This window comes from Chionomys nivalis, chromosome 5, assembly GCF_950005125.1.
Source record: "Chionomys nivalis chromosome 5, mChiNiv1.1, whole genome shotgun sequence".
In the NCBI taxonomy this organism is placed as follows: Eukaryota; Metazoa; Chordata; class Mammalia; order Rodentia; family Cricetidae; genus Chionomys; species Chionomys nivalis.
In genome coordinates this window covers 73,579,065-73,591,764 of record NC_080090.1, presented here as the reverse complement: position 1 = coordinate 73,591,764, position 12,700 = coordinate 73,579,065, and the positions used below count along the sequence as shown (strand labels likewise).

The 12,700-nt window shown below is 36.9% G+C and overlaps 1 protein-coding gene across 2 annotated transcripts in view; it reads left to right on the top strand.

The window, feature by feature from the left end:
- The window catches only part of Brinp3 (BMP/retinoic acid inducible neural specific 3), a 378,417-nt gene that overhangs the window by 258,663 nt on the left and 107,054 nt on the right, over positions 1-12,700 (top strand). For both annotated transcript variants that reach the window (XM_057770238.1, XM_057770237.1), the window contains exon 6: positions 2,533-2,769. In XM_057770238.1, the coding sequence (XP_057626221.1) occupies positions 2,533-2,769 (237 nt within the window). The remainder of the gene's footprint in view (positions 1-2,532; positions 2,770-12,700) is intronic.

The window sequence follows — 12,700 nt, the reverse complement described above, 5'->3', positions numbered from 1 at the left end:
TAAAATCAAGGACAAAGTAAGGGATTGATTTTGTTACAAAAGAAATGCAAATATTGTCAAATTTAGTAAGTAGTAAAGTACTATTTAGTGTTGACACAATTTTCCATGTATTATAATTTATTTTTACTATTTGCTTCTTTCTTGATTTTGTCCATTATATGTATGTACACATGGTGTCTTTGGTTTTATGTACGTTCATTCATGTGTATATCGGTACACATATGTCTTAATGTGTGTGCATATGTGAAGGCTTGCTGGTGGGGACATGTATATTGAACATTTTAATTATTAACCATTGTCTTTAGCCCTCTCTCTCTCTTTTCCTTCCTTCCTTCCTTCCTTCCTTCCTTCCTTCCTTCCTTCCTTTCTTCCTTCCTTCTTTCCTTCCTTCCTTCCTTTCTTTTTCTTTATTTTTTCCTCCATTCCTTCCTTCTTTACTTCCTTTCTTCATTTTTCTTTCTTTCCAAATTGGGTCTCAAATAGCTCAAAATGGATTCCATCCTGTTATATAAATTAGGATGACCTAGAATTTCTTATCATCCATCCTCCAGTCTTTGCCCCTCAGGGGGTGGAACAAATTTGCTGGGGTGACAAATTTAAGCAGAGGTAGAACTATTTTTTTTTTGTCCTGACAGCCAGATCCCAAATAATCACTCAGAAACTTATATTAATTACAAAATACTTAACCTATAGATCAGTATTATTACTATCTAGCTTTTACAACACTTAACTCATTTCTATTAGTCTATATTTTGGCACATGACTTGTGGCTTTACCTGTTCTCTAGCATCTTGCTCCCCTTGCAGCTGGCTTCTTTCTCCCTGACTCTACCCTTCCTCCTTTCTGTATTTTCTGTTTAACTTTCCCTCCTAATCTCATTTTGCCTTTCTAGAATTCAAATCAGCTTTATTGTGAACTAATGAGAGTAATATATATTCTCATCACTCAGAAGGATTATCCCACAGAAGACAACCATGTGCCATCATGAGAGACTTGGTTAGAGTATTTCACTGTTGTTTTTTCTTTTTTGCTTTGTTTTATTTTTTTCAATTCTTCTCTCATACATTACATTCTAACTGCAGTTTTCCCTCTCTCCCCAATTTCCAGGCCACTCCACATCTATTCTCCTTCAGATCCAGGCCTCCTTTTGTCTTTAGAAAGGAGCTGGCCTCCCAGATATATCAACTGAACCTGTCATAATAATAAAACTAGCCAAAAACCTTCATATCAAGGCTGAACAAGACAAGCCAGTAGGAGGTAAAAGGAAAAGCATGCAAGAGGCAGGGAAAATCTTTCTCCACACTGTTAAAAGTTTCACATGAACACCAAGCCACACAAACTCCATGCGGAGAACCTAGCTCAGACATATCCAAGGTCTGAGTTTGTCACTTCAGTCTCTGAGACCCTATAAACCTTGATTAGCTCCTGTAAGTAATAGTCTCTAGTGCCCTTGACCCTTCTGGATCCTACAAGCAGTTCTCCCTCTCTTCTGCAGGTTTCCTCTGATTCCACCTAGTGCTTGCTTGCTATGTGTATCTGCATCTGCTCCCATTTGCTGTTGCTACTGATGCCTCTCTGATGACAATTGACCTAGGCACCTTTGTTATATATTTTAAAATATTGGATATAAAACTGTATTATTCACAAAATATATTAAATTAAAATTATTAAATTATTAAATTTAAAAATTATTAAAAATAGCTGGACGGTGGTGGCACACGCCTTTAATCCCAGCACTCGGGAGGCAGAGGCAGGCGGATCTCTGGAGTTCGAGGCCAGCCTGGTTTACAAGATCTAGTTCTGTGACAGGCACCAAAGCTACAGAGAAACCCTGTCTCGAAAAACCAAAAAAAAAAATTATTAAAAATAATAATATTAAAAATATATTAAATTTCAAATATTTCTTTTAAAGTCTATTTCAAATAGCACTTCCCTAAATAACTACCAAGCTAGCGTCTAAGAAAATAATGAAATATATCAGCAGGGATGGCTTACACAAGCAAAGAAATGGATTGTGAATTAACTACATCAGCCCGTCTGCTCCTCTCTATGCAGTTTTGTGCTTGCTCCTAAACAATAGAATCATATTGGGTAGGCATTCTTGGTGTACTGTGTACTGCCCTATCAACCTTGCTAAACTTGTAAAACACAGGCATTATTATAGTATCCATTTGTGCAGTGTGGTAGTATAAAAATGGAATGGAAGACTTGAAATAAAGAGGCAGAAAACAGCTGTGTCTTCAAATATGTAGGCTTAGTGTAAGTTTTGTTAATCATAGTTAAATGCTCTAATTCATTACATCAAAGACCCACAGTATTGTTATAAAATGTATAAAATACTAACGATTCTTATAAATTATGTGATTCCGTATTCAGGCAGTCTTAGTGTATTGAAATTATACAAACAGATGATTTTCCTAATGATAGTTTTTAATAGTGATAAACTTGTGTTTTAAAAGACTAGCATTTACTTTCTCTATTCGGTATTATAAACAAGTGCTTCAAACTTGATCACTTCATTTGTTTTTCAAGGGCTTCAAGTCCTCCTTCCCGACTATCTTCAGGAGCGTTTTGTGCAGGCAGCATTGAGCTACATTGCTTGTAATTCAGAGGGGGAGTTTATCTGCAAGGATAATGACTGCTGGTGCCACTGTGGTCCAAAGTTTCCAGAATGCAACTGCCCCTCCATGGACATTCAAGCCATGGAAGAGAATCTTCTTAGAATAACCGAAACATGGAAAGCCTACAACAGTGACTTTGAAGATTCAGGTAAGATAGAGATTTTACTTAAATAATCTCAGTATGATTAAAGAACTTCTTTACCCTGTTGAATTTATACTTCTTTTCCTAGTTGGAAATGCTTTTGTTTTTCTTAATCTTTAAAATAAATATTTATATTGATCTTGTAATTGCCCACTTAGTGTTTTATTAGGGTATTGGTGTTTTGTGTGTTGCTTATGTGATGTTGTTGGAGTGCAGCCTAATCTTGGGTTGTGTAGGGACATAGCCCCACCCATTGGGGGCGTGTTCGCCTCGGGCTAATGTTTACGGATAAATCTGCCGTTGGGCGCCAAATGTGGCGGCGTAAATGAATGTAGACAGATTATATAGATATATACAGCTTTAATAAGGAAATAGACTTACAGGACCACAGGTTCCCGCGGAGCACTGGAAAAGCGGAGCCAAAGAAAAAGGGCTGCTGGGCTCATGCCCGGCAGATTTATCCGTAAACATTAGCCCAAGGCGAACACGCCCCCAATGGGTGGGGCTATGTCCCTACAGGGTTGAAGCATTAGTCAGTTATTAATAAAATGTTATTGTCTTGATTTGCATTTTTCTGATAAGTTTATCAGAGAATTTATCAAAACAACTCTGAGATTCTATCTTACACCTATCAGAAGAGCCAAGATCAAAAACATGAATGAAAGCTTATGCCACAGAGAATGTGGGGTAAGATGAATCCTCACCATTACTGGAAGGAGTGCAAACTTCCAGAGCCGCTTTGGAAATACTGTAAGGGAATTTTTCAGAAAATAGGAAACAATCTACCTCAAGATCTAGCAATATCACTTTTGAGTATTTACCCAAAGAAAATCCATTCATAGCACAGGACATGTGGTCAGCTATGTTCATAGCAACATTATTTTTAATAGCCAGAACCTGAAAACAAACTAGATTCCTCATACTGAAAAATGGATAAATAAAATGTGATACATTTACACCATGGAGTACTACTCAGTGTTAAAAAAATAATAATAAAAGCATCTTCAAATTTGCAGACAAATGGATGGGTTTAGAAAAAAAAATCACTCAAGAGTGATGTAACTCAGACCCAGAAAGACAAATCTTACATATACTCACTCATAAGAGGCTTTTAGACATAAAACAAAGAAAAAACACAACCCCAAAGAACCTAGACAACAAAGAGTCCCCTAAGAGACATACATGGATCTAAATAGTAAGGAGAAAAAGACAAGATGTCCTGAGTAAATTGGGAGTGTGGGGGTCATGGGTGTTGGGGAAAAAGTCTCTTTTTATACATGCGAGAAGGTAGAAAGAAAGAGGAGAGAAAAAGTGGGGAGAGAAGAAAAAAATGTATAGTGCAATAACAATAAAAAGGAAAATGTATTGTCATTTCAAGCATTAAGTTATCATATGATGATCTTTATGTTTCTCTGCAAATCTCTGGAAGCTCTTGGGTTTCAATTGTCAATAAAATATTTCCAGCATGTTTTGTGGGACTTCAAATTCACATGACTCTCATGTCTATGCGCTTTAATTGACCACCTGTTATAATCATATTTAAAACCATTTTATGTTAATGGTTGAATCATTTTCTGTTATTTTTGAATATTTAGGAAGGCCTGTATATAGTATATTCAAACAATTTCTTAGTAACTACATACCCCATAATTATGTAAATCAGCTTTAGAAATATACATTTTAAATTTGCCAAAATTACACCATGCAAAATTAAGATATGCCTCAAAGTAAAGCATTATTTAAAATACCATGTATGATAATGTATACTAAAGCAAGCCATACAAAAATCTAATGAATAGTGAATGGTATAATTCAGTTAAAATGTGTTAGGCATAACTAACAAACAAGCAAAGTCAAGCATGACATTACACACAACTACATACTCACACGTAGTATTGGAGAGAGTCAATACGTGTAAGTTTATTTTTCTTTATCAAAATAAAGAATGATGGTGAAGCAGACACTGGACATTGAATTCAAAGTGATAATTTATTGTGATAAAGCATCAGTTAATCCCAAAAATGTATTTGAGAGTTATTGTAGTTTTGACTATAGTAATAACATTATGTTGTGTAATTGAAAATTACTGGAGAAAACTAATTTTTTGATATAAAAATGTTTAAATTTCTGTGAGGGGTCATGGATATGTTACTCAGTTTGATGTAGTTACTGCACATTAGTTCTGTTTGTCTTAACCCTAAATTATATATCATAATTATAATTTGTCAACTTATAGTGAAGTGTAATATAAAAAGCAACAAAGATATGTTAGAAGACTTGACAATAACAAAGGCAAGGATAGAAATGTTAGAGAGAATGATGAATGAACACTCTGATTTTCTGCAAGTGTGTTTCCTTCGGGCATATTTATCAACTCTTGGCAGATTTCAAACCAGAGACGCCTTCCTTGCCCTGGAAAATGTTTCTACTCCTGGGAAAATAATCTGAATAAATGTTATAGTACAGTTAGGTTACTATGATTGTATTGAGAATGCAAAGCAGGCAGTAAGTCTTTATATTATTTTCCTATGTTGAATCCAGATATAAAAGTTGGTGGTTAGATAGTCAAATTAATAAAGTCTGGATTATTTAAATTAAATCTTATGCAATGGGATTCTGAAATAGTAAATAGAAGATTTGAAATTAAATATGGTATAGGGCGCTCTCAGAAGGAGAAGTATGAATCAAAGCATGTTTACAACTTTGAGTCTGAATTTAGGGATTTTAAAATAATTCACTATTATAGTGGTTAGTGAAAATAGAGGATGTTAAGTAATGAAATGGTGGCTTATTGATGATGAAAACAGTTCCTAAAACTTGTTTGACAGATAGAAAATTTTACTTGTACTTTCTTGACTGACAAAATGCACAGCATTAAGATGTGATAACCCATAGATGCCAATTAGCTTCACATGAACGCTCACAGAAACACACACGAGAGAGAGAGAGAGAGAGAGAGAGAGAGAGAGAGAGAGAGAGAGACCCACAGAGAGTGTGTATGTGTATTTCTAAGCTCTCTTTTCTGTTCAACAGGGCCATTTTTTCTATTTTGTTAATTCTGTATTTTATTGCTTATTTCAGACTTCCAGTACCTTTGTAAGTCCTATAGTAGGATGCTTCTTTCTCTTTACTCTGGCTTCTTTAGTTATTTGTCATGAATGTGTGTGCATGTGTATGTTCTATATATGACAGACAACTTTAGCCACAAAATCTTAAAAATATGGCTGTCTAAGCCAGACCTACACAATGACAACACCTTTTGACCTTCTAACAATCTCATAAGGTCCCATTCACAGATGATAAGCTTTAGGCAGTTAATGGTTGCTGAGAGAATAGTCTTCTCCGGGAAAAGGCTGCTGATTGGTTATCAAAGCCCAAGAAGTCAGCCCTAAGCATACATTCATGTCGAAAACACTCAATTCACCCAGTCAACTGGAAAGCCACACAAGGAAGGCAAGATGGCAGTTGCTTCAAACCTTAGAGTAGATTTTCCTTGTAGTTGGACATATGTTTATATATATATATATATATATATATATATATATATATATATATATATATATATTCTCTATGGCTGCATACATATTGTGTGTTTGTGCATTCAATAATAGTAATTAAAGAGAATATGTCTTGAATTTGAGAAAGAGTGGTCAGGCACAGGTCAGGGGTAGTTGGAAGGAGACTATGGACAGGAAATTGCATAATTACAGTGCATATTTATCATCATATCAAAAATATGTAAATAGATGAATAAATAAATAAATGATCTGGCCACTGCAAAACTGTGATAGTCCGATTTGTTCTTTTCTAGTTCTGTGTGTCCTGTTTTGTTCTTGCTTTGTTATTCTTATTAAGTGTTGTAGTGTTTTGTTAATTGCAACTAATTTAGTGTATATTCAAATTTTTAAAAAGACATGAGTCTGAAAACTCAGTATTACTCATATTTTGAATGCTTAAAGTACTATAAGAGTACAAAAATATTAGAAAATGACATAGGAGGTATGATTTAAATAGAAAAATATTTGAACACCACCCCTAAAGCAAGAAAATTAAAAACAAATATCCATAAATATGGTAAAAGCAAAACAAGCAATATTTATAGTTTAAATGAAGGAATTAACATTAGAGATATACCCTAAAGAAATGAAGACAATATTAGACAATTATATGGAAAAGAGATAATATTAAGATTTAAGGAATTTTAAAAGCTCAAATAGAAAAATATATTGATTTTTTTTTAATTTTTATTTTTCCATTCAATTATTTACACTTCCTTCCCTCCTCCCAATTCCCTCCTGCTCCCCCACACCTCCTCCTCCCTCTCCCACACTGCTTGAGAGAGGGCCTGGAATCCTGCCCTGTGGGAAGTCCAAGACCCTCCCCCTTACATCCAGGCCTAGGGAGCTGTGCATCCATATAGGCTAGGGTCCCAAAAAGCCAGAACATGCCATAAAAAAGTCCCAGTGCCTTTATCAATTGCTTCTCACTCAGCCCCCATTGTCAGCCACAATCAGAGACCGGTTTGATCACATGCTCATTCAGAATGGGTCCAGCTGGATTTGGTGAGCTCCCATTAGAACAGGCACACTGCCTCAGTTGGTGGACCAACCCCTCGCGGTCCTGACTTCCTTGCTCATCTTCTCCCTCCTTCTGCTCTTCAACTGGACCTTGGGAGCTCAGTCCGTTGCTCTGATGAGAGTCTCTGTATCTATCTCCATCCATCGCCGGACGAAGATTCTATGGTGATAATTATATTCGAGATAATCATCAACGTGATGGTGGGGCAAGGACAGTTCAGGCACCCTGTCCTCTGCTGTCCAAGGACATAGCTGGGGACATCCTGTGGACACCTGGGATCCACTCTAGATCCAAGCCTCTTGCCAACCCTAAAATGGATCCCTTATTGTAGGTATCTTCTTCCCTGCTCCTATAACCACCCTTCCCCCATCTCCACCCTCCCACTCCCCCAAGCTCTTGCCAGTCCTTCCCTTCTCCCTTCCCTCTACCCTTCTTTCCTTCCCCCAAACACACCCCTACCCCTGCCCCCACCCCCATGCTCACAGCTTGTGCCATGCAATCTTGTTTTCTTCCAATTTCGAGGAGGATCTATATATGGTTTTCTTTGGGTTCACCTTGTTATTTGGCTTCTCTGGGCTTGTGAACTATGGGCTTAATGACCTTGGTTTATGGCTAGAGTCCACAAATGAGTGAGTACATACCATATTCATCTTTTTGGTTCTGGGTTATCTCACTTAGGATAGTGTTTTCTATTTCCATCCATGCAAAATTCAAGATGTCATTGTTTTTTACCACTGAGCAGTACTCTAATGTGTATATATTCCTCGCTTTCTTTATCCATTCTTCCATTGTGGGGCATCTAGGTTGTTTCCAGGTTCTTGGTATTAGAGATAATGCTGCTATGAACATAGTTGAACAAATGCTTTTGTAGTATGATTGGGTATCTCTTGAGAATATTCCCAAAAGTGGTATTGCTGGATCCTGAGGTAGGTTGATTCCAAATTTCCTGAGAAACTACCACACTGATTTTCCAAAGTGGTTACACAAGTTTGCATTCCCACCAGCAATGGATGAGTGTTCCCATTACTCCACATCCTCTCCAGCAAAGGCTATCATCGGTGTTTTTGATTTTAGCCATTCTGACAGGTGTAAGATGGTATCTCAAAGTTGTTTTGATTTGCATTTTCCTGATCGTTAAAGAAGTTGAACATGACCTTAAGTGTCTCTTGACCATTTGGAAATTGACCTAAGCCATATTTTTCAAAATACACATATAAATGGACAAAAATAATATTTCCAACAATATTTAGATTTTCTAATCATGAAGGTAATGAAAACTAAAGTATCAATAAAGTATTTCACCCTAACAAGAATAGCTAATGTTATCTGGAAAAATATGAGCTGCCCACATGTGCAGTGAACTTTTGCATACAGTGACGATATTAAATAGCACTGTCATTGCAGAAGGCAAGATGGCAGTTCCTTCAAAGCTTAAAAATGGATGTTCCACATAGCTGAGAAATGTCAGTACTGATTGTATAGTCAAAGGATAAATAATTAGCATATTAAATAGACAATAGTATATATCTGTTTATACCAAAATTAATTAGGTGAAATAGAAGCTTCCAATGTCCACCAACTTATTAAAGAATGAAGAGTATAACATAACAGATTCCTACTACACTTTATTAAGATAATTAAATTCTATCATTTTCAATACATGCAAAAATGGATATCATTATGTTTAGAGAAATAACTAAAGTACAGAAAACCAACTTCTATATGATCTTACTCACATGTGAAATCTAAAGAAAGATTCTGATGAGTGGAAAGGAACAGGTGAGAGAAAGGAATAAGAAAGCTTAAGGAGGGCATACTCAGGATTGGTTAGAAATTCTGGTGTGTGCTTTGTAATATTGTCATACTAGACAGTAGATGATGAGGTTTCGAGATTTTCATCATGAAGAACTGGAAGTTTAGAGACACAGATAGTCTTAATATCATGAAATGTACATATGTCCTATCACATCAAAACACATCAGGAAAAGACATACTTTATGTTCCAGGTAAAATGTCCTTTACAGATGGAAGAAGACAATGAAAATTGATAATCAAAACCCTGAAATGAACAGCTAAGGTCTCTCTGCTTGTCGTCATGAACGTGTCAGAAAGAAATAAAGAGCAGAGCATAAAACAAATATAGGAAATATTCACCTGATATTTAGAATCAAATTTTGATTAGGAACATCAAAATTGGTTATTAGAAACCAATAAAACAATATTTTGTTTCCAAAGCAGTTTTGGAATAATTAATAGACCAACGTACAGGTTAATAAGACCCACAGGCATGGAATGTGTGAGGTTGGAATACACAAAAGAAGGCAGGCATATGGCAACCATGAGTGAAGTGTATGTTAGTATCTAGTAATGGAGCAGTTTCCCAAACACTATTCAGGGTCAAAATGGATATAATGTCTAAAAAGATTTTAATATAGTGCTGTCCTTGGCTTCTCATTGTCCACCATGTTCAGAGAGTCCGGTTTCATCCCATGCTTATTCAGTCCCAGTCCAGCTGGCCTTGGTGAGCTCCCAATAGATCAGTTCCATTGTCACAGTGGGTGGGTGCACCCCTCGTGGTCCTGACTTCCTTGTTCATGTTCTCCCTCCTTCTGCTCCTCATTTGGACATTAAGAGCTCAGTCCGTTGCTCCAAATTGGGTCTCTGTCTCTATCACGATCCATCGCCAGATGAAGGTTCTAAGGTAATATGCAAGATATTCATCAGTATGGCTATAGATAGGGTCATTTCAGGTTCCCTTTCCTCAGTTGCCCAAGGTACTAGCTGGGGACATCTCCCTGGACACCTGTGAGCCCCTCTAGAGTCAAGTCTCTTGCCAACCCTAAGATGGCTCCCTTAACTAGGATATATATTTCTCTGCTTCCGTATCCACCCTTCCTATATCCCAACCATCCTATTCCCCCAAGCTCCCCCCATCCTCCCCTTCTCATGTTTCTCACCCCATTTCCCCTTAGCCCCATGCCACCTCACCTGCAAGTTCCCAGTTTTTGACAGCCAATCTTGTCTACTTCCTGTATCCAGGCGGATGACTACACGTTTTTCTTTGGGTTCACCTTCTTATTTAGCTTCTCTAGGATCACAAATTATATGCTCAATGTCCTTTATTTATGACTAGAAAACAATTATGAGTGAGTACATCCCATGTTCATCTTTTTGGGTCTGGGATACCTCACTCAGGATAGTGTTTTCTATTTTCATCCATTTGCATGCAAAATTCGAGAAGTCATTGTTTTTTACTGCTGAGTAGTACTCTAATGTGTATATATTCCACACTTTCTTCATTCATTCTTCCATTGAAGGGCATCTAGGTTGTTTCCAGGTTCTGGCTATTACAAACAATGCTGCTATGAACATAGTTGAACAAATGCTTCTGTCTTATAATAGGCCATCTCTTAGGTATATTCCCAAGCGTGGTATTACTGGATCTTGAGGTAAGTTGATCCCAAATTTCCTGAGAATTCACCACACTGCTTTCCAAAGTGGTTGCACAAGTTTGCATTCCCACCAGCAATGGATGAGTGTGCCCCTTACTCCACAACCTCTCCAGCAAAGGCTATCATTGGTGTTTTTGATTTTAGCCATTCTGACAGGTGTAAGATGGTATCTCAAAGTTGTTTTAATTTGCATTTCCCTTATCGCTAAGGAGGTTGAGCATGACCTTAAGTGTCTTTTGGCCATTTGAATTTCTTCTGTTGAGAATTCTCTGTTCAGTTCAGTGCCCCATTTTTTAATTGGGTTAATTAGCATTTTAAAGTCTAGTTTCTTGAGTTCTTTATATAGTTTGGAGATCAGACCTTTGTTTGTGGCAGGGTTGGTGAAGATCTTCTCCCAGTCAGTGGGTTGCCTTTTTGTCTTAGTGACAGTGTCCTTTGCTTTACAGAAGCTTCTCAGTTTCAGGAGGTCCCATTTATTCAATGTTTTCCTTAATGTCTGTGCTGCTGGAGATATACGAGGGAAGTGATCTCCTGTGCCCATATGTTGTAGAGTACTTCCCACTTTTTCTTCTATCCAGTTCAGTGTGTTCAGACTGATATTGAGGTTTTTAATCCATTTGGACTTGAGTTTTGTGCATGGTGATAGATATGGATTTATTTTCATTCTTCTACAGATTGACAACCAGTTCTGCCAGCACCATTTGTTGAAGATGTTTTCTTTCTTCCATTGAATACTTTTAGCTCCTTTATCAAAGATCAGGTGTTCATAGGTTTGTGGGATAAAATCAGGGTCTTCTACATGATTCCATTGATCGACTTCTCTGTTTTTATGCCAATACCAAGCTGTTTTCAATACTGAAGCTCTGTAATAGAGCTTGAAATCAGGGATGGTAATGCCTCCAGAAGTTCTTTTATTGTATAAGATTGTTTTGGCTATCCTGGGTCTTTTGTTTTTCCATATAAAGTTGATTAATGTCCTCTCAAGATCTGTGAAGAATTTTGATGGGAACTTGATGGGGATTGCATTGAATCTATAAATTGCCCTTGGTAGAATTGCCATTTTTACTATGTTGATACTCCCAATCCAAGCCAAGGGAGGTCCTTCCATTTTCTGGTATCCTCCTCAATTTCTTTCTTCAAAGACTTAAAGTTCACTTCCTTGGTTAGAGTTACCCCAAGATATTTTATGCTATTTGTGGCTATCATGAAAGGTGGTGCTTCTCTGATTTACCTCTCTGCTTCCTTATCCTTTGTGTATAGGAGGGCAACTGATTTTTTGGAATTGATCTTGTATCCTGCCACGCTACTAAAGGTGTTTATCAGCTGTAGGAGTTCTTTGTTGGAGTTTTTGGGTTCTCTTATGTACACTATCATATCATCTGCAAATAATGAAAGTTTAACTTCTTCCTATCCAATTCGAATCCGTTTGATCCCCTTATGTTGTCTTATTGCTATTGCTAGAACTTCAAGCAATATATTGAAGAGGTATGGAGAGAGTGGACAGCCTTGTCGTGTTCCTGATTTTAGTGGGATGGCTTTGAGTTTCTCTCCATTTAATTTGATGTTAGCTGTCGGCTTGCTATAAATAGCTTTTATTATAGTTAGGTACAACCCCTGCATCCCTAATCTCTCTAAGAACTTTATCATAAAGGGATGTTGAATTTTGTCAAATGCTTTTTAAGCATCTAATGAAATGATCATATGGTTTTTTCTTTCAGTTTATTTATATGATGGATTACATTGATATATTTTCATATGTTGAACCAGCCTGCATCCCTGGGATGAAGCCTACTTGATCATAATGGATAATTTTTCTAATGTGTTCTTGGATTCGGTTTGCCAGTATTTTATTTAGGATTTTCGCATCGAAGTTCATGAGTGAGATTGGCCTGTAATTCTCTTCCTTG